Below are 24,870 nucleotides of genomic sequence, written 5' to 3'. Positions count from 1 at the left end.
TCTATTCTTAATTTTTTTGAGGAACCTCCATACTGTTTTCCATAGCAGCTGTACTTCTTTACATTCCCACCATCAGTGTATGAGTGTTCCTTTTGTCCCACAACCTCTCTAACACTTATTATTGCTTGTCCCATTGATAATAGCCATTCTTACAAGTGTGAGGTGGGATCTCAATGTGGTTTTGATTTGCATTTCCCTAATAGCCAGTGAAGTTGAGCATCTTTTCATATATCTGTTGGCCATTTGTATGTCTTCTTGGGAGAGGTGCCTATTCAGGTACTCTGCCCATTTTTTGATTGAATTGTTTGTAAGTATTTTCTCCTATTCAGTTGGTTGCCTCTTTGATTGTTGATGGTTTCTTTTGCTGGCAGAAGCTTTTTATTTTGCTACAGTCCAAATAATTTATTTTTGTTTACATTTCCCTTGCCTTTGAAGTAAAATTCATAAAATCCTCTCTAAAACCAAGGTTCATGAGTTTAATACCTATGTTGCTATTATATAGGTTATATCTTCTGATATTATGTTATTTAATTGGATATATTTAATTGGATAATTAAATTTATTATGGAAGTTCACAGTATTATCACCCAACTTCCTAAACATCCTCATTTAAAATTAGAAGCCACTGAGAAAGATGTAATCCATGAAGTAGTCTATAAAGTTGACAAAGGAGTTGTGGATATCATTTTGATCTCTTATAAACTTGGTCAGTAAATCAATTTATAGCACAATACTTTTAGCTAACACAAAAGCAAAACCGCTTGCTGGAATATTTTAATATTTGTTGTTTGAATAGATAAAAATGAAGACTTCTTTTTTTGTCTTTTCAGTTTTATTGATTTATGTACTATACTTAGGATTCAAAATAATTTAAAAATCAGCGACCTAACACATCACTAAATTGATAAGTAAAGATGAAATATAAGATCTACTTTTATTAGATTAGGTGCATCTATTCTATTGATACTGCAAAATATAAGATACATTTTTAATATTTTCGCTTCGTGGCTAAAATATCATGGGTAGTTAAAATGTATTTAAAAATATATAAATAAGTTGCAGGCATATCATAAAATGGAGTTATCCACAATGCTTAATAACTAAAAAAACTACTCTTGTGATTATCAAGTGAGTATAACTGATGAATTGCCTGTTTGAGATTTTGAAAGCCTTATGAATTTATAAGCTGAACACAGATTGTATTAATTTCCCAGTGATGTTTACCATTGCTTGTTTGTTTGTTTTTTTAACTCCAAATATAAGAGTAGGTGATTTTATTTTATAATATCCATTACATGTATGCTGTGTTTTCTATTCTATTTTTTATTATTGAAATTTTGATTTTAAAGGCTACAACATTTCAAAGAAAATCTTGCTATACACTTTGTTAAAGTTTGATTTGAACTCCATTATCATTTAGCAATTTTGTAAATCTCATTATGAAATAAGGAAATTTTACATGACACACCAGTGAAACACTAGCAATTGCATACATATTGCTTTTCATTCTTGTGCCTAACTTTAAGAATTTCCTCTTCATTTTTAATATAAAACGAATAATAAAAAATTATTTTTGCTTTATCCACTTTAGAATTAGCAGATACTTTGGTATTCTAAATTGTGTGTTTTACTGAATGTTCTACATAGAAGAGACGTGACCTTGTATAATTAGTAATTTAAATAGGTGGTTACTATCATCAAACTACTTTATTTGCCATGTCAAATTTTTCTCTTATTATCTGCTATCTTGATAGCATTTGAGGGACTTGAGTCTCTAAGCTAATATGAAAAAATAAACTGTAACTCATTTAGAGATAATATACCTAATCTTTAAAATATAGAAATCTTAACATTAAATTACGGTGATAATATTTTTGTAATAAAATTGTCACTTTCACCTGGATATGCCATATCGATCACAATAATTAGACTTTCTGAACTTCTTTATTGAATAACTCTGCTTAACAACACATCACTTTGTATTTATGAGGACTTATATGGAGTTTGTTCTTTGTAATAATGAAAGCAGCCTTATGGTCAGCTTCACTATTTCATGGTTGGTTGAGGGTGCTTTCAGTTCTCTTCTTGAGATACTCATGACTTACTAGTACACAGAAGAGACATGAATCCTTAGCTTTGTTTTCATTAAATCATCTATTTTCTTCTAGTAAACATTTAATTAATCTTTGAGTATCAAATATATCAGTATAAGTAGTGGGATTGAAATTTATGCATATTTACTTATTAATTTATTTTATAATTTGCCTCTCAAATGACTTTGATAAAATGTCTAACTTCAGTCTTTTACTTTATGTAAAAAGAAGCACAATACTGCATATCTTAGAGGTCATTATGTTCATACAAGGAATATTGTATGTGAAATTTCCCAGCACAATGCTTACCACAGAAAGTGTGCTTAAATAACCATTTTTCTATCTGCCTTTCTTGCTTCCTTTTTTATCTTATTGAATTCTACTATATTCCAGACATTATTGTAGATACTGCAAAAAAAAAAAAAAAATTAAATTTAGCATGGTCTGCCCCTAAAAGACATAAAAATTTTTTTACTTGCACTGCTCAAATTCAATTCATATCCTAATCTTTGGTAATTATTTTAATTTTGTATATCACCACTCTTAGCTGTTGTCCTAATCCTTATATTAATGTTCACAATACATTAATTTTATCATTAGCTCAAATTCCTCCAATGTTCCCTTTTACATATATTATTTTTTATTATAAAATTTAAAATTCTTTGTGTTGGGTAGCAGTTAAACAGGCTATGCATGAGTAAATTTTCAACTAAACAGACCTGCAGTGCTTCAGAACCACACATAGTTAACTAACTGTACCTTAAATCACTTTAGTAGATAACCATACTACTCAATCGAACAAAAATACTTCTATTAACCCGTATTTAACATCTGCTTAGACCTGGGAGAATGTGTAAGGATTTTTCAGCCTATCTAGACATAGAACTGTACCTAAACTAGATATACAAAAGAAAACCCGAGAGAGAAAAAATATTGTACATATGGACATAAAATTCATGTATTTATTACATTACCGCATACAACTCCTAGCCACTCTCTAAATCTCAACTGATTTCCTTTCCCCAGAATCCTAAATAATCAAACTGCCTAGAAACAGAATATTGGGGCAATTTAACGTAACTGAGTGTAGAGGGATATATTCTCTACTCAGTAAGAGTAATTGCTAGAAATCCAATGTTCTCAGAAAACTGAATATGCACATGATTTCCCAAACTCTTCACTAACTTTAATAATGTAAAGAAGTGGTGAATTAATTCAGCATGCACTCAATGCAAGAGCTTGGTAATGTCATTTGATTTTAAGATGTGTGAAGCACAATACCTGACAGAGAGTGTTAGGGGCATAGAGTGTGCATCATTTGGCTCTGCGTAAAATAGGAAAGGAAGAATGAGAACATGTACTTCTGATAAGGGTCTCTGTTTTAAACATCTGCTAATTTATATACATGTATCATTTTACTTTTTTCATTTTCTAAATACTTAAACATATACAAACACACTTTGCATTTTATTGGGGTAACTCATTTAGTAAAACATTCCACACTCTCTCGAGATGGCTATGGTGACATTGGTTGTTGAGATTTTAGCTTAAAATGATGAGTTAGCCTAAGTTTTAAATACTTTCCTTACTCTTCCTGTTGCAGGGGACCAAACAAAAAGAAGTTATTTAAACATTTTCTGTGAGCTTTCTATGTGTAAATAATGATATAGCTAGAGGTAGGAATAGAGGAAAAGATCATTTAATTGTAGATATTAAATCTGGTTAACTTTTTCAAAACATGGAAAGTATATCCTTTCTAGATTTTAAAGTGGTAGCATAAGAAAAAAATGATCATGCAAAAATAAAGTAGACATTTAACAATAAAATTTAATAGTGATAAATCACAAATAGGATATTATTTAATAATGATTATATTTTGCATATTTTATTTGTATACATACAGACAAAGTTTTGATGAATGTGCTAGACCCTTATAAACCAGGATTTTTCTTTTATGGGCTAGTGAATGCTAATTTATTAACCTTTATTCATTAATCTTTTTTGAAGAAAATCACTAAAATTAGAAGTTGCCTACTTCATTTATTGCTGAATATACTAAGATGGAGCTCATCGTGTCTCCTAGAATTAATCAATCATTTTAACACATACATATTAATGAATTACATGCACTTTTTTCTAAGTCTCCCCTACTATTTCTGAGTGGACCGATAATATATAATCTCTGTTGCACTGAAATTTTAGCATAATTCTGCTTTGTGATCTAGTCACATGATCAGAGAAAATGTAATACTGCATTGTTACCAGGACCCAAACTTGAGGGGTCTTTGGCCAATGGGTGAAGCAGAGGGAAGTTCATGCCCAGGAGCTGGCTAATCTGCTCATAATTGATGGGCACCCAAATACCCCTCTCCTTTCCTGGAGTGGGCCCATGAAGGCCTAATGGGAACTGGGGTGAGACGGACACACAGGCAGTGGCTAGGTGGAATTTGACACCTTTGAGTTACCTGGTGATTCTAAATGTTTTATTCGTCACCAGTCCTTTTTCTATCACCAAATCCGTATGTGTATTTCTAAAATATATCTTGTCCCTCATAATCCCACCCAAATTTAATAAAATAGTATCAGTGTTCAAGGTGGAGTATAAGTATAAAAAGTATACAGGGGTTTTGAAAGTCTGTCATTTTCCACTCCTTTTTTGTACTGTACAGTTTACCGTGTATATCAAGGTCATTCTCTTGAAAATAGAAACTGAAGAATAAAAATTATTGATACAAAAAAACAGAGAACAGAAAAATGGTTGCCAGGGGCTGGGGAATTGGGAAGTAGGGAGGGAGAGGTTGGTAAAAGGGTACAAACTTTTAGTTATAAATAAATAAGGTCTGAAATATGACTACAGTTGATAAAATTAATAACACTGTATTGAATAATTAAAATTTCCTAAGAGAGTAGAACTTATATTCTGACCAATAAATAAATAAATAAATACATGAGGTGATGGATGTGTTAATTAACTCAATGGGAGGAAATCTTTCCACAATGTATACATGTATCAAAACACTATGATGAACATTAAATAGCTTACCATTTTATGTGTCGATTTTGCCTCGATAAGCTGAAATTAAAAAAACAAAGTCACGCTTCCATTCATTTTCTGATTTATTCAGTGAGTATTTGTTGTCTACATGTGTCAGGCATAGTTCAGCCTGGAAATAAATAAGTGAATAGAATATGATCAATTATAAAACATAGCCCATTTGCCAACAAAGAGCACACATAATTTTACCCAATTTGTAAAATTCAGATAAAACCATGTACATGTTATTTATTATGAGAAGATTGGAAGGTTAATAAATGTTGAATATCTTTTCAATTTGTTATTGAGAATAGTGTTTCTTTTATTTTTCTTATTTTAATGTACTTAATTAGTCTTTAAGTTAATTTGATAATGTTGAAGGTAAGATCAAGTAAAAATTGAAATATATATGATATTCATATATGAGAACAGAAAAACAGTGGCAAGTTGTTTTTAGTAGACTTATCTATTTTTATTGAGTGATTACTAGGTCCACATAGGTAGGCTTATTTGTTCCATTAATGACTAATTCTCAAGGGCACTTAGCATGTTTTACAGGCTTATACTATTAATTTAGTAAACCAGTTCTCATTCACATATTTGTTTTAGCAACTGAAAATCTTAATCAGGAAGTTAAGATTTGAAACTTTATTTTTTAAGGCATTACTTAAAGAATTTCCATGAATCAGCACCACACTAGTTGAATATAACTTTATAATAAATCTTGATAGCTAGTAAGGTAATCACTGCTTTTCTCTTTGAAACATTTTTACTTTGTACCCTTCATTCATCAATATAAATTTATTTCACTTTGAATTAGAAACTAAGTTTACTGTAATTCACAATTAGAAAAATAATTCAGTAGACTGATAAGATTATAATCATATTCTGTGAAAAAATTATTTTCTATAAATATAACTGCAAACCTTTTCTCTTATTTTTAGTCATTTTTAATTTCTCATGTTTTTGATATGTTGTTTATCAAGAAGCTGTTGTCATTTTTTGTGCACCTTAAGTTTCTTCAAACTTTACAACTTTTGCATTACTGTTCTCTTGTTTTTTCTTTGCCTGAATTGCCACCATCCTGGATTACTCTTCATTCACTAAAATCTTAAAGATTATATATGAAGCCTGCATCCAGTGTTTCTTCAAAGTTACCTGATACCCTATTCACAGAGTGATCATTCTCTCTATCAAACTCCTAGAGCATCTATTATATGGAATTTATCAAATGTGCTTGGACTGCTGCTTTACCCTAGCTTCCTGGAGCCAAGAGGACTAAGCATTTCCCTAGTCCTCCCTACAGTTAGTGCATGGGTCATCCGTGTGAATTTTCTTATAGTCATTCAGTGTTTACTTAGTTCCTACAATTCAAGAGACCTCACTTTCACAGAATTAGTCCATTTAATTTACAAACATCCTAGTGAGAAAACTTCCTTTACTTATCTATGGTGTCTTCCCAACATTAGTCACTTCCCCCAACCTTCACAATTTTCCCCCATATTCATATAGTGTGTATACTATTTGCCAAATACTATTCTTTAAATCGACTCATTACCTCTACTGAAATAAACCTATTTTTAAAGGAAATTTTAGATCGATATAGTAAATTGGAAACTAGTCTCATCTGCAAAAAGATAATAGGAAAGATATGGCCAGTTTCATTTGCCACAAGGCAACAGGAAAGATAAATACAATGAAAACAAAGCAAAGTTATTATATCCCAACTAGAGAGATAATGTTTGGCTAAAACTTCTCTAATACATTTTTTGGGGGAGGGTAAGAAATGTGTAATGTGTTTAGTAGCATAAAAAATTACTTTCTATATTACATGCTAAGAAACCTTGGAAGCAAATTTAGAAGAATAGATGTCTCTTTATATAAATCAAAGATTTTTAATGTTTATTCACTATCTGAAATGATTACTTTTGTCACTTAAAACAATTTTCCTACCACCAGTGGTACAAATCTCACATTAAGAGAAGCACAGATTATATTATTTGTTTACTTGTTTATGGATTTTAGAGACAGTGTAGTGTATATATAAATTTATTTTAAATACTTTGCATGTAGTAGGTATTTAGTAAATATTTGTTTGGAAAGGAGTTTCACATAGTTAAGGAAATGAACACACCAGCAATTCCCATATTAATCTACAGATATGAATCCAAAAATCAATTTTTTACTCACTTGTGGAACTTTGAGTATATTGACTTTTTGGAGATTGTTAATTACTAAAGTGAGACTTGTAAGACTCACTTTTACAGAGTTATGTCGATGAATACATGAGATAACCTATGAGAAGGGTGGGCTCAGTGCTTGGCCCTTCAGACAGTATAGGGTCTGGTTGAGAAAGTGAGTTCAAGAATCAGAGGTGCCTGCTACATTTCTGTTCTTATTAATTCTTGCCCTAGTAGCTCTTGGAGAAATTTCTTATCTTCTCCAGGCAAATATTCTATATCTTACAAAAAAAGGATAATGATAACAACTTTCTTCTCTGGATCGTAGTTAAGATTAAACGAGTTAACACTTGCTAGGCATTAGTGTCTGGAGTCTGATAATCTCCATGCAATTTTGTCACTGTTATATTATATTATATTTTATTATTATTATTATTAATTATTATTATTATTATTATTATTATTATTATTATTATTATGTCTCTTTCTTACCCTTGAATGATCATTCAGTGTTGAAATGTGTTCTGTTTTAACAGAAAAGGATTCTTCATTTTGTTGTGGAAAATAATATAAAAATAAATTATTTTGCTTCATTTTCAGATTAAATAGGAAAACAACTTTTTAGTTTAGGAATATAACTAAACATAGTTGGTCATAAGCATATCTTGGCAGGAACAGTAAAATACTATTAAAATGCAAAATTCTGCAGATGGTACTAGACCATACATTAATGTAATTTCACTTCAATGGTGTATGATGGAAATAATCTAGCAAATAAACACTGTATAGTTTATCATTAAGTCTGCATAATGTTTCAAATATATTCTAATATGTGAACATTTGCTTATTCAAATGAGATTTTAAAAAGTGTTTTAAATAGGTAATTTTTATTTTTCTTTCTTTCCCCATTCATTTCAACCTACCTTTTCTATAGTTTAGATACGATAAGTAAGTAAAAATAATAATAATAATAAAAATCACATTGGCTACTAATATTTTCAGTTATTTTTAGAACCAACAATTGATATGTTTTTACATATTTGTTTTATATTCATCTAGCCAAGTAGCTTAGATGTGCCATTTTGTGATAGTAAGATAGATACTTTTAAACCAGACAAAGGTCACCAATTTAAAATACGATGAAGGCCTTTTCAGATCATCAGATAGAAACTCAAATTAAGTACTGAGGCCTGGAATGTAGCTCTGTAGGATTCTAGAGAATGCAGTTTTTTATATTAATTTTGTAGAATCCTTTCAGAAAACAATTTATACATCGGGAGAACCTGAAATCAAGTGTTTATGCAGCTTTGGAGAAAGCGCTTTGTTCACTGCACAGAGGAGGAACAGGGAAGGTCAGATGAAATGCGACAGCAAGCTCTGTGCGGTCTGCTGGTCTTCTGCCCCATGGATGGATGTTCACAGCATAGGGGAAGAAGAAGAATTTTTTGTCTATCCTTTTCAGTTCTTGGCTGAGGTTCCTTTACTATAGGACAGATTAGTAAAAGAAAAGCAAAGAGGAGTTTATTAACATATATATCTTATGTACACATGAGAGATATCCAAGGAAAAATGAGGAACTCCCTAAGGTGGCTTAAAATTCAGGCTTAAATACCATCTTTAAAGAGAAAGGAAAGGATAAAGGTAGGTCTCTTAGGGGGAAAGTAAGTAATTTCAAGGAAAGATTAATGGGCCCTTAGAAGAATAGATGGGGGATATGATAGTTTGTAACAAAGGTGTCTGAATGTGATGTTGACTTCATGTCTCCTCTCCTGAAATGATGAGTCCGTCTTCCCTGGTTGATGACACTCCTGGAGAAGAGATCTATGACAGTTGAGTTCCTTTAGGCAGATAAGGGAGCTCAGAGAAAGCCTCTCTCATATCTGCCATTTTTCAAGTGTCTACAGCTCAAAATAATTAATATGCCAAAGTGGCTTATTTTGGGGTAGCATGTTCTGCTACTCTTCATAAGCAAAGACAGAAAACAACCATAAAACAACAGAAAAGGGAGGACAACATACATATCCTCCAAAAGGCTCCTCATCTAACAAGAACAACCAGTTATTTTTTAATTTTTTAACAACAGCAGTGAAAATAGGCTGATTTGTAGTATGTAAAACAAAAGGGCAAAGTATCATTAGTCCTTTTCTATTTTTGTTTTCCACCTCTGGTGGAAAGATGGATTTTATCACTCATGATCTAGGTGTGCCCAACCAAGGTTAGTATGAGTAATGATGGTAGATGTACCATTCACCTCTTCTCCTGGCCCCTGTTCTCCTGTCCAGCCCCTACTAAGATCCAATAGGGAGAGAGAGTCCACTTCATGATGGCTATTCACTCTTCTCTTTATGTCCTCCTATCCATTTGGCCCTGAACTAGTCTGCATTTTCTCTGACTATAACTTGTTACATCAAAAGTGGGACCTGTCTCTTTTATCCTTTTTAAAATCTAAACAATTCAAGAAAGTTAAAGTCTTAATTATTGACCCAACTGCTTTGTCTTCACCCAGGTAGTCACTTTTTAGTTATGCTAGGAATAAAAACTTGTTTTGTATAGAGATGTTGATCATTATAAGGTCATCTTTGTTTAATTCATTTAAATCATAAAATTCTAAATTAAAGCATATTTTTTTATGAATCTTCCTTTTCTATTAATCTCCCAAAGTGAGATAACCCTAAACAGAACATATGTTTAAAGAATTCATTACACATAAGAAAATTGTACATCAAAGCAAATTTGACTACACTGTAAGTAATTTAAATTAAATCTTGTAAAATGTAACTAAAGTTGTCAAAGTAGAAAAAAATGACCTTCAATAGAGTATTTTGAAATCTGTTTGCAAATTTTTCATAACTGGAGGTGCTTTCCAATTAATCATCAAGGCAGTGGAAGCCATGCTCTGTCTTTCTCGTTCTCATTTTTTCTACATGCTGTTAGAATAAAAGCCAACAGCCCTTAGTCGTTCTTTGATTCTCTTTCTTAGTATCGTTCCTTAAACATATTTTCCTGTTGATCTTTATTGCTTTAAACAATGTGTGTTTTCCATTTTCCCAGCTAAACTCCCGAGCTATGTATGTGTAGCAGTGCTTTTTGGTGGGCTTCTCATGCGTGCAGTATTCCTGTACATGATGCTCAGAACTGTCTATGTTGATTTATCCCTTGGTATACATCTAAGTGGGCAAAAGACTTCTCAGCCTCCTTCAAAACTGCTTTAATTGCTAAGTTTTCTGTTATTGTTGCATGAAAAGATCTGAGAATCCACTTATTTCATTGTTAGGAACCTAAATCTAAATCTATGCCTTAATGATGACCCAAAACTGTGATTGAGTTTTCGTCCAATTAAATTCTGAAGAATTATTTCTTTTGTAAAAGTGCTTAATTTTAGAGTGCATGAAGTATGTAAAATAAGCTAAAGATGACTACTGGGTCACTGAAAAATCTCTTTAATTATCCATATTTTTATAAACCTTTTGTTCATCTGGGAACATTTCCCTTTTAATGCCTATTTAGGTTTCTTTTTTCTGTCAGGCTTGGCTAGAATTCTCTTCTGTTTCCTATCTCAAGAGGCAGCCCATTTGACCAAGATACCTTTTGTCATTCTTGGAATTCAGTTGCTAGGCTGCCTCTTTTCTAGGCTGCAAAGCCTGACTACGGTATTTTCCATAAACCAACTGGAAAAAAAAATCCATTCCAAATAGTCATTTTTCTTAAATAGCAAATTTTAACCATCGCCGTGTTTGAACGTGCCTTTGAGAATTAGGTATCATAGGTAGGAAGAAGTTTGTATCACCATGGTAAGTGGACTTTACTGTATTGTTTTCAATCTCTCTCAACATTAGTAGCTGTTTAGAGACTCATTTTCTAGGAACAGAAAACAAAATGCCTTGTTTGCTGTGTAGTGTTCATACCATATCATTTGGAAACTTCAACATTTTGTTTTTAAAGTTATATTTGAGACATAGCTTTTAAAATTAATTTCAGCATAAATATTTATACAGCACTTAAGTAGGAGACCACTAGCTAAGAGGTAGAATATAAATTTTTAAAGTATTTTTACCATTTAAAATGAAACGGGCACTTTAACATTCTCCTTTTTTATCCCTATATTGCTCTTATATAAGTCAATGTAATATTCATTTGAGAGTTGAGAAAACTGGGACAGAGAAAGGCTAAGTGACTCGCCCTAGAAGCACAGAAGAGAATGGCCAGGCTGGGATTATAACTCTGCTCATAAATCTGATACTGCATGTAGTCTGTTGTGCTCCATTCCTGGTCTGAACAAATAACAGACAATTTTAGTGTTAAATTTTATGTGATCGATGCTCAATGAACAGTGACACCAACAAGACTTACCACTTATAGAATATGACTACTCTCAGTGAGCAGGTTAAGGGATTTTGGAACCAAGATTCAATGTTTATGGTCACAAAGATGTTGTATACTTCTACATGAGTGTACCAAGCACTGGCTCCGTATCAGAAATTGAAATCAGTTTCCCAAGTTATCTAGCTTATTTTCCAGGGGATACATGCTTCTTTTTTGTATTCCTATTTTCCATAACAAGGAACAAAAGGAACAGGTCTGAGCAGAAATTAGATGTTCAATTTATATTTTAATTGCAATGAATTAAATTAGTGAGTGAAATAAACAAATAATTTACTGTTTCCTTTGAGTCTTCATGCTGACATCTCTGCATTATAGTTGTGTTTATAATGCCATGAGAACACAGACATGTGGCGGGGCACTTGGTCATCCTTTCAGATATTTCTCCCTTACAAAACATAAAACAGGACATTCCATTAATAGCTTTTATTTTGATTTTTCCCCTTAAATTAACCAACAACAATTTAAAACCTATGCATTATAATCTCCTTTCACCTCTTATTTTCTTTTTCAGTTCTCACAGATAGTAGCAGAGGTTGCATTTTCTTGAGCCTTTTCTGTCTATCCAGAAAGATGCCATGTCTAGTTATGTTCACATGTGCTTTCCTTTCTCTACTCCTAATTTAGAAAATAAATAACAAAACCTCACTGAAAGAGCTGAAAGGCTATTGGGATTAGAAAAAAAGATGATACTTTTACACACATACTAGCATTCTAGGTGTCAGACACTGAAATCTAAATGGAGCAGTCTGGTGTTGCCTCTTGCAACATATGTTTCATAGCAGTTCATAGGTTACATGTCTCCCCTGCAAACTGAAATCTGATGAAGATTAAAGCTTTTTGCCTCGTTTCAAGAAAACGTCAAATATTAACTTAAATATTAATAATGACAATAAAAAGAATGAATTTACTCTCAGTCATCTAATATTATTAGCACTTCTAATTCATTTACAATTATGATTTAATGTATAAAATTATTTTTTGTTATATGGAGCATCATATAATTCAATCGTAAATTGGAAACATATTGAACATTGCATTTAATGCAATTTGAAATTACAGCTCTAATGTTAAAAAAAATAGGAAAAAACAAAAAGAACTTGTGTTTTTTGTACTTTTCAATATCTAGTTCAATTCATTTAAAGTAAGATTGGGTCAATAAACACTGTAACTTAGTACTTTTATAGCACATATTTTATAATACTTGACAAGTAATTTTAATTCTTTATTGTTTTTAATTTGGTATAATTTATTTATTGTTTCTGTTGGTATAGTAATCATTTCATTGACATACACAAGAAAATAAATCTGAGAAAAACATAAAGGGAAAAAAACTGAAAAATTATTGTTTTATAGAAAATCATTTTATTAAAACTAAAGTTTCCACATTTCAGGTAATAAATATGTTATTTTGAATATCATATACTCAGTATATAGTCTTTAACTTTTATAATTTATATTTCTATGTTGTATTAGACAGTAAAAAAATAAATTTGCTTTTTAAAGAATTAATTTAAAACCAAAATTTATATATTTCCAAAGAATACCATCTCTCCTTTTCCAAAGTCAATTTCTGCTTATATCATTATATATTTTACAATAATATAGTATATTGATGTGTTTTTTCAGAGATCAGTTTTCTTCTAATAACTCATTAAGATATAACCAAAATAAATGACCAATAAAGTCCTAAGGAAAAATTTTAATGAAATAACTATGTCTATATTTTTCTAAATAAAAGTGTGTTTTCTTTTCATAGGTTCTTGTAAATACACTGAAATGTTATTAAATCATATACACTGCTATTAAATCATATCCTACATTTTTAGATAAAGGCACAAAAGTACCTTGTGATTCAGTTAGTCTCTATCCCAAAGAACAGGTGAAACCTATTTCAAGAGCATTTTGGATGTGTGTAGAGTTGTTGGATTTTGAACAACTAGAAGTAGAACTGAGAGTCTTCAGAGATTCCTGAGAGAAAGCCTATTGTTAGGGTTTTGCAAACCTGACTGAAAATAATATATATCTTAGAGATATAACAATTAGTTAAATAGTTCAAAAAAGCAACATCGATGATAATGATTTGAGGGGACTTGTGACATTGTAACTATTTTAATTAATAGCTAATTTTAATTGCACAGCAATAATTATTTGAGTACTCCCTACCCATTATTCTTAGATATGATGTGTCTTTTAATTTTAAAAGATCATCGGTTTTATTTTTGAATACTTCTTTTCTTTTTCTCTTTTTTCCCAGATGACACGAGAACAATACATACTAGCAACACAACAGAATAGCCTGCCAAGGGCTGAGAATGCACAACTGTACCCAGTGGGAATTTATGGATGGCGAAAGAGGTGCTTATACTTCTTTGTCCTTCTGCTGTTGGTTACCATGATAGTTAACTTAGCCATGACAATATGGATATTGAAAGTCATGAATTTCACTGTGGTAAGTACCACCATGATTTCATTTTATATTTATTGCTTTTGGTTCAAAGATGATACAGCTCTGTTATTTTATTTTTCAAATTGAAAGTTATTCATTCATCTTAATCTTTACAATTAGGTATCTTGAAATTCCAAAGGCTGTCATACATTATTTTAAGACTGAATTCAATGTTTATTCATGACACACATATATTATTACCTGCCATTTAAGTGTGGGAAATTTAGATAATAAGACACCACAACACACTGACTCATTGGAGTTAGAAAACATTTAGCCAACAAACATGAGCCTGTGGCCATGCTACTTTGAACAAGCCCGATCCCGTCTGATCTCGGAAGCTAAGTAGGGCCAGGCCTGGTTAGTACTTGGATGGGAGGCCACCTAGAAATACCAGGTGCTGTAGGTGTAAAGAATAAAAAATAAGGGATTGTAAGCTGACAAGGTCCTTGCAATCTGTGAGGTCAACCAAGGGTTGTCTTGCCTAAATAACAAACAAACAAGCAAACAAAAGCATGAACTATTGTTTGCTGTACCTAGGAATCTAAGAAGTTAGTCTGTTTTTGAGATGATGTTTCATAAGAAAATTAATATTAGAAATCATAAATACTTTTGAAATACTTCATATAGAATATCTGCTTCTCTACAACTGCTTCCTGTGTAATATATTGCATGATCAAATCTAAACCCTAGAATTTCACTTGGGCTACATGGATCAATGTCTATAATTGTTATCAGATAGTAATCTCATTCTTCTGAAGCACAGATGTGGTAAGAAGATACACCAGAAATTAAATCAATCTTTTATGAAAATTAATAACAATAGTAAAATCATTGTATAATTTATTGGTGAATTTTGCTTTAATTTATTGAATGTGCATATTAAACCAATTAACATGACTTATTTGGAAAAATAACTGCTTGGCAAAGTACAGTTTAGCTCATTTTTTGTCTTCTGGCTGTTTTTTAAACTTCTCTACTTTGCCTTTAAAACATTCTGCTTTTACTTAGAGACCACAGATATCTTCACATCCAAACAGGATGTATCTTTCACTTGCTGGCTAGACTGCTATTATTCTTTAAAACTTTGCATCCTTAGGGGCAAGTGTAAAGCTGGATATTTAACTTCACTGATCTTTCTTATATCGAGTGCCACTTAAAAAAAAATCACTGCTGTATATTGATTTAGCAAAAGAAGTTTTTCTTTTTCTTTTTTTTTTAATTTCCTGATATTACTAACATCTAACTCTTAACTTGAAATAGAATGTCAAAAGGGAAAATGAGCCAGCTTCTGTCCATCGTGTAGGGCACTGCAGTTGTAATTAGAAGAAGCCTGGAAGGGCAGGTGGCCTAACCTTCCAAAGAACAAAAAACTGTAACTGTGCAAATCATGATAAAACAGCATGTGCTTGTGGAAAAAAATAAGCTGAGCAAGGGTTCCATTTTATCCAATACAGGGGAAATGTTGAAGTTATTTTATTAACAAAGAAATGCAAGACAAAAGAGATACAGAACTCAATATGTATCAGGATTAGAAAAATGAACTGCATTCTAGATATGGATAAATGTTCAGGGTCATTGATCCAGGCCTGTGAGCCTGTGTGGATTTGGGGGCTACTAGGTAAATTGTTGCTTAATGTAAGTAATTCTTTGGTAATACATCGAACCATTCCGTTGTCTCAAGAATTGTCTCATTTTGTCCCCTCCCCTCTTTTTCTTATACACGCTTAGAAGAATTTTGTCACAAATGTCACTGGTTCTACCCCTAGACTTTTTGTTGTTGTTGTTGTTGTTGTTTTCTGAGCTCTACTCCTATCTTCTCTTACTAATATCTGGGCTTTATTGATAATTCATTTGTCACATTCGTAGGGGTAATGTGTATACCCCTGCAGATCCTTTTATGCTGTGGTAACTATCAGCCAAATTAGTAATTGCTGCCAGCAGCGTTTTCAACCTAATTTTCTTAACTTAAAAAAAAAATGAATAAATAAAATGAGATAAAGCATAGAAAAATTTTCTCCAGGTTTTGAAATTTTGAGCATTCAATTTCATCTACCAAAAGGCATCTTTCAAAACCTCATGAAAGATGTGATCAACTCTCACTTCAGGGAGCCTTGATTCTATCCAGTGACCAAGCCACAGGAATTTTCAGATTCAAGCCATGTAAACTTCTCAAGCATATTTAAATTAATTAAGAAAATAGACTTAAACACATAATTACATGGCTTCATGCATCAGGCTCCCAATATCTTGCCCCACGCTGAGACCAAGACTAGATAAGCCATTCAGGGGAAATAATTGAAACAATCACCTTTGTTCTCAAAATCTAGGGTTTCTGTCACGTATGGAGCTATCTAATTGAACCTCAGCTGGTCAAAATGTAAATATCAACATATTCCTGGGGATAATGAAAAGTTTATTTCCAAAGGAGGCTTAATATCTATCTATCTATCTATCTATCTATCTATCTATCTATCTATCTATCTCTATCATCTGTCATCTGTCATCTATCATCTACCTATCTATCATTTATCTATTTTAATTTTGGGCATATCTTTTCTTTTTGAATTACAATTTTACTTCTTTATAATCAAAATTGAGGAATATTCTTCCTTCAGCTATGTAAGCTATTTGTATGTAGCTGAAATAAAAAGAAAGATGAAATTGTAATTATCGCATCAAGATAATATTTGTAAGGTAACATATTACCTATCTCAATGCAGTAATTCATAATTGAACTAAATTACTACTAAATTACTTAAGTAGTTGCAGAATTTAGCAGTTCCGAATACTGCACATCAGAATAAGTTATATCTACTTGAAAAATGTGAAACAATTTGTAATCCTCTTATATTAGAGCAGTAAAAAAAAAAATCAATTTTATGTTTTCACTGATGCATTGCAATGATGTCTATCTCTAGAATGAATACGAAAACCACTTGCCATACTATAGTAAGAAGTAGTAAATGATGTGTAAATTGTTTGGGGAGTATTATTGATTTGCACAAAATGTATTTCATTTTCATTTTAACCGTTGCCATCTAATACATGAAAATATGTGGCTGTTAACATCTTTTATTTGAGCAAACTGGGCATGTTATTGTTATCAAAATATTGTTTTCAGTAGAGCAAAGGTAGTCACCAACCTGTTTTATGATGTTTCTTGAAGTCTACCATTATGACCAGTATTATGCATATCTGTATGATTGATATGATCTTATTCTGTTTCTCATTTTGTAGAAAGTAAAATCACTCTGTTATTGAGATATCCAACTGCAGAAAATCCAGAAAAAGGAAATGAGTTTATACTACGGGGTAAAAGACTTAAGATAGATATAAACAGTAATTTCCTGGCTATAAGAATTGATGCATGTAGAAATAGTTGAAGAGAAAGATTTTAAAATCTCATTCTTCAGCGATCAGTGTAACCCAATCACATGTTGTTGCTGACTTTGTTTTATGGTTGGTTGGTATAATATCTTTTGTGGTTCATTATTAATGGACTATCCTCCAGAACTATCAAATCCAGGCATTCTGCTGAAGCAGTATTCTCTTCTTGGTTCAAGTGCTCATTCTAAGTAAGTAAGTTCTACATTTGAAAATTGAAAATTAATACAATAAAAAGTAGTCATTTTACTCACAGAAATGCCAAATAAGTCAGTAGCATCCAACTGCAACTTAATTTGATTAGATATGCTAACTAGTCATCAAAAGAAAAAAAAATGTGAGCGCCATTTATTAAGCAAAAAGCTAAGGAAGTTCATAAATGTTCTGAGTTTGAAGTCAAGAATACGCACTGGGATGTGGATAATAATCGAAATATAATCAGTTAATTGAACAAACTGTGGAAAAAAATTTTAGAGACTTGTATGATCAGTAGAATGAATGTTGGGTGAAAAGAAAATACCACAAGAAGTAGGATCGAATATCATAGTCTTAGAATTGAAAAGCAACTTCAACCTTCCATGTGTTGTAGGGGACACTATACAATATTTTCTTCATTCAGTCACTCATTAGCTGCTTGAATCCTCCTTTAAATGATAAGCAAACCAGCCTATTAAATCACTTGTCATTCTTCTAATAGTTTCATTCTTCTATTCTGACATGAATTTTTCAATTAATTTATCAAGACCACAATATGTCCTAACACACACATATATAAATATATATACACATAGATAAACATATACACAAATACACACACACACACATACTTATACACTTATACACTTCAAGGATATAGATTTTTATGTCTAAAAATCAGAATATGTAACAGAGATTCTTATGCAGTTACTTTTTTAAATTAAATTTATTGGGGGTGACATTGATTAATAAAGTTATATAGGTTTCAAGTGTACAATTTGAGACTACATCAGCTATATATTGCAGTATGTGTTCACCACCCGAAACCAAATCTACTTTCATAACCAGATATTCAACCCTCTTTACCCTTATTTGCTTCAACCCTCCCCCTTTCCCTCTGATTACCACTGAACCGTTGATTATCTGTAAGTTTCGTTTGCCTTGTTCTTTTGCTGCTTTCAGTTTTATATCTGACATATGAGTGAAATCATACGGTTTTCAATTTTTTCTGTCTAACTTATTTTGCTTACTATAATAAGCTCAAGGTTCATCCATGTTGTCACAAATGAAAGTATTTCATCTTTTCTTATGGCTGAGTAATATTCCATTATATGTATTTACCATATCTTCTTTATCCAGTCATCTATCAAGAGATACTTGGTTATTTTCATGTCTTGGCCACCATGAATAATGTTGCAGTTAACATGGGAGTACATATATCTTTACACATAAATGTTTTTCGGGTAGATACTCAGAAGACAAATTGCTGGTACATACGGTAATTCTATTCTTAATTTTTTGAGGACCCTCCATACTGTTTTGCATAGCAGTTGTACCAGTTTACTTTCCACCAGCAGTGTATGAGTTCCTTTTTTCCACATCCTCTCCAACACTAGTTATTATTTGTTCTGTTGGTGATGGCCATTCTAACAGGTGTGAGTTAGAATCTCATTGTGTTTCTATTTGCATTTCCCTTATAGCTAACGAAGTTGGGTATCTTTTCATATGTCTTTTGGCTATTTATATGTCTTCTTGGGAGAAGTGTCTATTCAGGTCCTCGCACATTTTTTAATTGAATTGTTTTGTTGTTTTTGTTGCTGTTGTTGAGTTATATGAGTTCTTCATATGTTTTGGATATTAGTCCCTTATCCAAGACACTGTTTGCAGCTATCTTCTCCCATTCAGTAGATTGCCTCTTTGTTTGATGTTTCCTTTTGATTTGCAGAAACTTTTTAGTTTGATATAGTCTCATTTGTTTATTTCATTTTAGTTTCTTCAGTTGTCACTTGCTTTTATTTTAAATAGTAACTATATTATATTATTACAGTTATATGTTCACAATATTATAAACCCTTTAAACATATCTTCCTGTTTATAGCTATGAGCATTTGTCATTTACATCTTTCATCACATTTTCTTTTCTTTTAGTGTTATCTGTCTAAAATTGAGTAAACATATATTACATTTAGTGTCTGCTTTTAACATTTTTAAGCTAAAATTTTTAAAAGTTAATTTGGGGGAAAATGAAATAACATCTTTCTGAGTCTTAAATCCTGTCCTGTTTCTAATACCTTGGTAAGTGAAGTATCACACATTCCCATGTCACTCTTGTGACTTTTCTTTTTAATCTTCACCATTAACTCAGTGACATATTATTTATAGCCATATCAATCTACCAAAGATAGCTAAAGTATATTTGTAATATGCTATTTTTTGTTAGTGTGTCTATCCAAAAACATTACTCTCACGGTTTTCTTTATTTCACTCTCTAATAAGACCATTACTTCAAAATGAACTTTTTCTTCTCCATGTATTCAGTCAGTTCTTATATTTGTCATTACTGTGTTTTCATCCCAAATACATTTTTATTTCTTGCCTAGAATCTATGGGTAGATATAGATATATGTGAAGTTTAAATATGAAATAACCATATTTTGTTGACTTTTAATTACTTTTTTCTTTTCTTACCAAGTTCATCACAAAATTGTTTCTCTTTATATAATCTTATTTATCATGTTTCCACTCCCCATGGACAGAATGTAAGATCTAGAAGGCCCAGGGTGTTGACATGTTCCACTGCTGTATTTTGAAGGCAGAAGACAGATGGTTCTGTGGCCTACGCAGTGGCATCTATGAATTTCTACATTGAAAATGCACTTTTGTGTTCTGAGCATTAACTTTAATAATCCCTAGAATCCCTTGAATTTAAGACCTAATACAGTCCAGGGAAGCAGGCCCAGTCTTGATTACCCACATCAATTGTATAGAGAGCTACCATTATTAACACTTTGATTTAATTATTATGAAATATTTTATCCTACTAAAGAATACACATATACTGTATATTTAAGGCATATATAATAATAATAACAATAATAAACAATAAAATGAATACCTGTGCCACTATCACCCAGATGGAAAAGTAAACTTTACCAATATCTCTTAACTCTATCTAGAAAGAACCATGATCCTGAATATATTTATGCTTTTTTTTATTTTCATATGTGTATATGTATATATAAACCTCAAACAATATTGTTTTTAGCTCAACAATATGTGAGATTTGTCTCTATTAATGTGTGTAGCTGAAATTTATTTATGCTGTAAATTTCATTGAATAGACAGATTTTATTTATTCATCAGTTCTCCTTTTGAATTGTTTCCAATGATTGTTGTTGTTTAAATTGCTCTCACAATGATCCAGTGAACATTCTTCAATATCAATAATTGTAGTTGTACATGTATAGGAGTTTCTCTAAATTCTAAAGTCTAAAGTGTAGGTCTAGAAATATTGACTTTCGTTATTAATTTTCCCTCAAAGTGACTGAATCAATTGATACCACCACCAGCATCCTATAAGGGTCATTTGTTGTTGTTGTTGTTGTTCTTAACTCTTAATATAGAATTGTCAGCTAACATACATTTCTACCACTTAAACCACAAATCTGATAGCCAGCTATCTCATAATGACCCTCCTTATTTATTGGTTTGTTGTTTAGGTGTCCCTTTATTACAGATTTATATATATATATATATATATATATATATATATATATATTCATATATGTTATCTGTGTGATAGGACTTACTGTGTTGTATTAGATATATAATAATGGTTTATCTAAATATATACTCTTCTCCTTCACCAACTTTCCCTCAGTCCCACTAATGTGGGGATTCCTCAAGGAGCAGAAGTTGATCTTATTATCTTATTTATCTTGGTGTCTTTGACAGGCATATAATACATGATGTATTATTTTTAATTGACTATAATTTTAAACAATCTGGATTTACTTTCAGTAGAGGGAGTCTCAAATTTAATGTTTTCATTTTTCCACTTAAAACTGCTTCAGAGTCCAGTTCATTTCAGTTTTTATGTTAATGGGCTTTTGTTTTTAACTGAAATCAATCTCTCTCTGTCTCTCTCTGTCTCTCTCTGTGTGTCTCTCTCTCTCTCTCTGTCTCTCTCTTTCTCGCTCTCTCTGTCTCCCCCACCACACACACACACACGCCATTAATGGAGTGGCATTCCTCAGGTCTTTTCACATTTTTCAACCAAGGCGACTAGCTTCCCTTGACAGTAAGACAGCATAGCACTTTTTTTTCCCAAAAAATCCCAAAGCACTTAGGTAAGATAGTTTTTCAGTGAAAGTATAGTTCTTTGAAGCTCCAATTATTAGCTCTGACTGACCCCCTCAGTAATAACTACAGGAAAATCTCAATCTTTTCTTTCTCTCTCTCTCTCTCTCTCTCACACACACACAAACACATGCGCACACACACACACACACACAAAACTTGGATTTTATGCAAAAAATATATTTTTTCTACACTATCCTGCTTCATCTTTCTTGAGGCAAGATCAGTCGGTAATTAAGAGATGCTGCATTTAGAGGGAAATTATTTGTAAATTACTGTCATATCCCAGATTCTCTGTACCATCACTTGTTTACAGTCCCTCTAGAAAAAGTAATCTGGCCTTTAAGAGTGAAAGAAAATAACTGTGTGTTTCTTGACTTTCAGTCTCTTCTGCTGCGGAGCCTTAGCCTGCTCACCACAATCACACATAACTTCCCCAAATGCCTCTTCATTTAACAGTTTAAAAAAATGAAATATTAAGATTTTCTACAGAAATTTGAGCCAATTTGGTCTCTTGTTTAGGATATCTGTGATTTTGTGAATGTACTTTAATAAAAAATAAGTAAATGAAAGACACACACAGAGCAAACAAAATAAGCCCCTGCTAATCTCATTACTGAAAGAAAGATCAAAGGGATCAATTACAGTCGAAACTAGACATGGATGGAGAGGAATCTTATTCAAGTAGACCAAAAGGGCAAAATAAGAGATATGGGTTTTTATATTGCATTTCTTACAGAATTGTTATAAAACATGAACTTAAAATCAGACTTAATAAAATTCTGAACCTCATGCTCTTTCTAGTAAGTATTCATTACTTTCAAAAATCCATAAATTATTAGGCTCTCTTTTGTGTATGCAACAATTAAGAACATAAATTGAATTCATTTTATATTCAGAAGTATTATAGAGCCAGGGAAAATGCTTGAGTCTCTGTTACCATCCAGTGAGGAATTTCCCCATATAAAGTTGATATTAGTATCAAGATTTTCTTAGATTGCTGATTTTGACAAAATTACCTCTCATCTACAGTGGTTAAAAATACAGACTCTGGTGCCAGCCCTATGGATCTAAATCTTGGTTTTGCTGCTTATTACCTGTATTATCTAGAGCAAGTTATTTAAACTGTGGCTCAGTTTCTTCCTTTGTAGAATGGATGCAATGTTATTATTTATATCATTTAATTGTTGTTGAAATTAAAAGAATTAAAATGGCGAAAATTCTTTAGAAGTGACTGGACTATCCTAACAGCTATATAAGAGTTTGCTATTATTATTCTTAGTCATTTTCTGTTCCAAATTCATAGTTATTGCAGACATCACGTGAATTAACTTGATTCTTTCTATTAAAATTGAGCATAAAACAGGCCTAGACATATAAAAAGATCTTAATGCATGTAATTAATAAAGAAATCTTAAATAAATTATAGTGTTAATGATTGTGAATAAAGGTTAAAAGCATGAACTTTGGAACTAAGATAGCCCGATACTCACTCTGCCTCCACAATGGCTGCCTAGTAGGATGACCCAATGTGAGTTTTTTAACCTGTCTTCATCTGTAAAATGGTCAGTACCATTGAAACACAGGAATATTAGAAGTTTTAAATGAATGAACTCATAAAAGTGCTTAAAATGGAGTCTCAGAATAAGCACTCAGTTGGTTCCAGCAATATATGACAAATACTATTTCCATGCATTGTTAGCTGGTAATAATTAAAGTTATTCTATGTGATACATTTTATCACTTGGACATGTCTTATTTCCTTGGGATAATTAAGAGATCATTAAGATTTCTTTTGAAATTCTAGTTTAAAGCTGAGATATAAAAACAATTTATCTAAACTTGGTTTTAGAAATAGTTTAGCTGTCAAAATCATCATTATTTTGATGACCCCAAGCTGTTTATTTTGAGAACCTGATTATCTGAAGTGAGCCTACTGGCCTGTCTGAATGAGGAAGCTCATTCGCTACAGAGTGCCAACCACTTTGAAACATTTTTAAAAAATGTAATACTTAAAACTTGACTGGATGATAGAGGAGAAATCTGTTCCTGACCCTAAATGCTCTGAGATTTTTTAATGTCCAGAATTTTAAATTATTACTGGATTGAGTTATTGTATTCTGAATCATGTTTATAATACCCTAAATTACAACCTTTAGGCTATAATCCTTTAGATATGAGAGTACAGTTTAAAATGCCCGAGAGGTCATTTTTTGTTTAGCATGTAATTTGCATTTGGCAAGATTATGTGCTTTATAAACCAGACCTTATAGACTGTTACAACACTGCAAGGTACATATTATATTCCCTTTGGCAATTGAAGACACAGAGGCTTAGGGAAATTAAATAAACTTCCCAAGGTCACACTGGTGAACAGAGCTGTATAATTTTAAACTTGATGTTTTTTCCACATTTTACTGCATTAATGTTAGTAAAATTAAATTAAAATTAAATAGTTCAGTTTCTTCATTAAATGACTTACTTCCCTTAGTGAATTCAAATACCACTATTAAATATCTACCTATGACATCACTGCTTTTTAATTATATTTTGACTTTGTTGGACAAAAGATACCTCAATCCTCTCAACTATTTTTAATTTAATGGAAAACTGTGCCTCATCTCTTATAGTCATTTAGTAATTAGAACAATGAAAACTCCTCTGTGAGTTCCAAGAAAGACCACACTTTTGAGTTTGGTAGAGCAGATACTGGGATTTAATTTCTGGATGGAGTAATGACACTTATTAATGACACCTTTATAAAAAGGATAACAGTTTTTCATAAAGGCTGTGTCATCCCTATGAATCCAATCTACTATTGACCTGATTAAACTATATTTTGCTGAGGTGTAATTGGCCATGATGAGAGACCAGTTTGAAGGTAATTTAGGACATGAGTTTTGTCCATTTTCCTGGGCTGCCATTTCCATTTTCCCATTTAACTCCTCAGTACTTGAATCGTGGTGCCCACCATGTGCCACGATGACCATCCTGCAGGAGAGTGCCAGTGAT

At 31.8% G+C, this 24,870-nt stretch overlaps 1 protein-coding gene and 1 pseudogene across 5 annotated transcripts in view; both read left to right on the top strand.

Annotated features, from left to right (window-relative positions):
* The window catches only part of SGCZ (sarcoglycan zeta), a 781,719-nt gene that overhangs the window by 492,582 nt on the left and 264,267 nt on the right, over positions 1–24,870 (top strand). For all 5 annotated transcript variants that reach the window (XM_036228605.1, XM_036228604.1, XM_036228606.1 and 2 more), the window contains exon 2: positions 13,945–14,139. In XM_036228605.1, coding sequence (XP_036084498.1) covers positions 13,945–14,139 — 195 coding nt within the window. The remainder of the gene's footprint in view (positions 1–13,944; positions 14,140–24,870) is intronic.
* LOC118609565 lies at positions 14,427–14,545 on the top strand (annotated as a pseudogene).

The sequence above is a fragment of the Rousettus aegyptiacus genome, unplaced genomic scaffold, assembly GCF_014176215.1.
Source record: "Rousettus aegyptiacus isolate mRouAeg1 unplaced genomic scaffold, mRouAeg1.p scaffold_m13_p_11, whole genome shotgun sequence".
NCBI lineage: Eukaryota > Metazoa > Chordata > Mammalia > Chiroptera > Pteropodidae > Rousettus > Rousettus aegyptiacus.
Note: the sequence above shows the minus strand (reverse complement) of the source record. Positions and strands in the feature narration are given on the sequence as shown.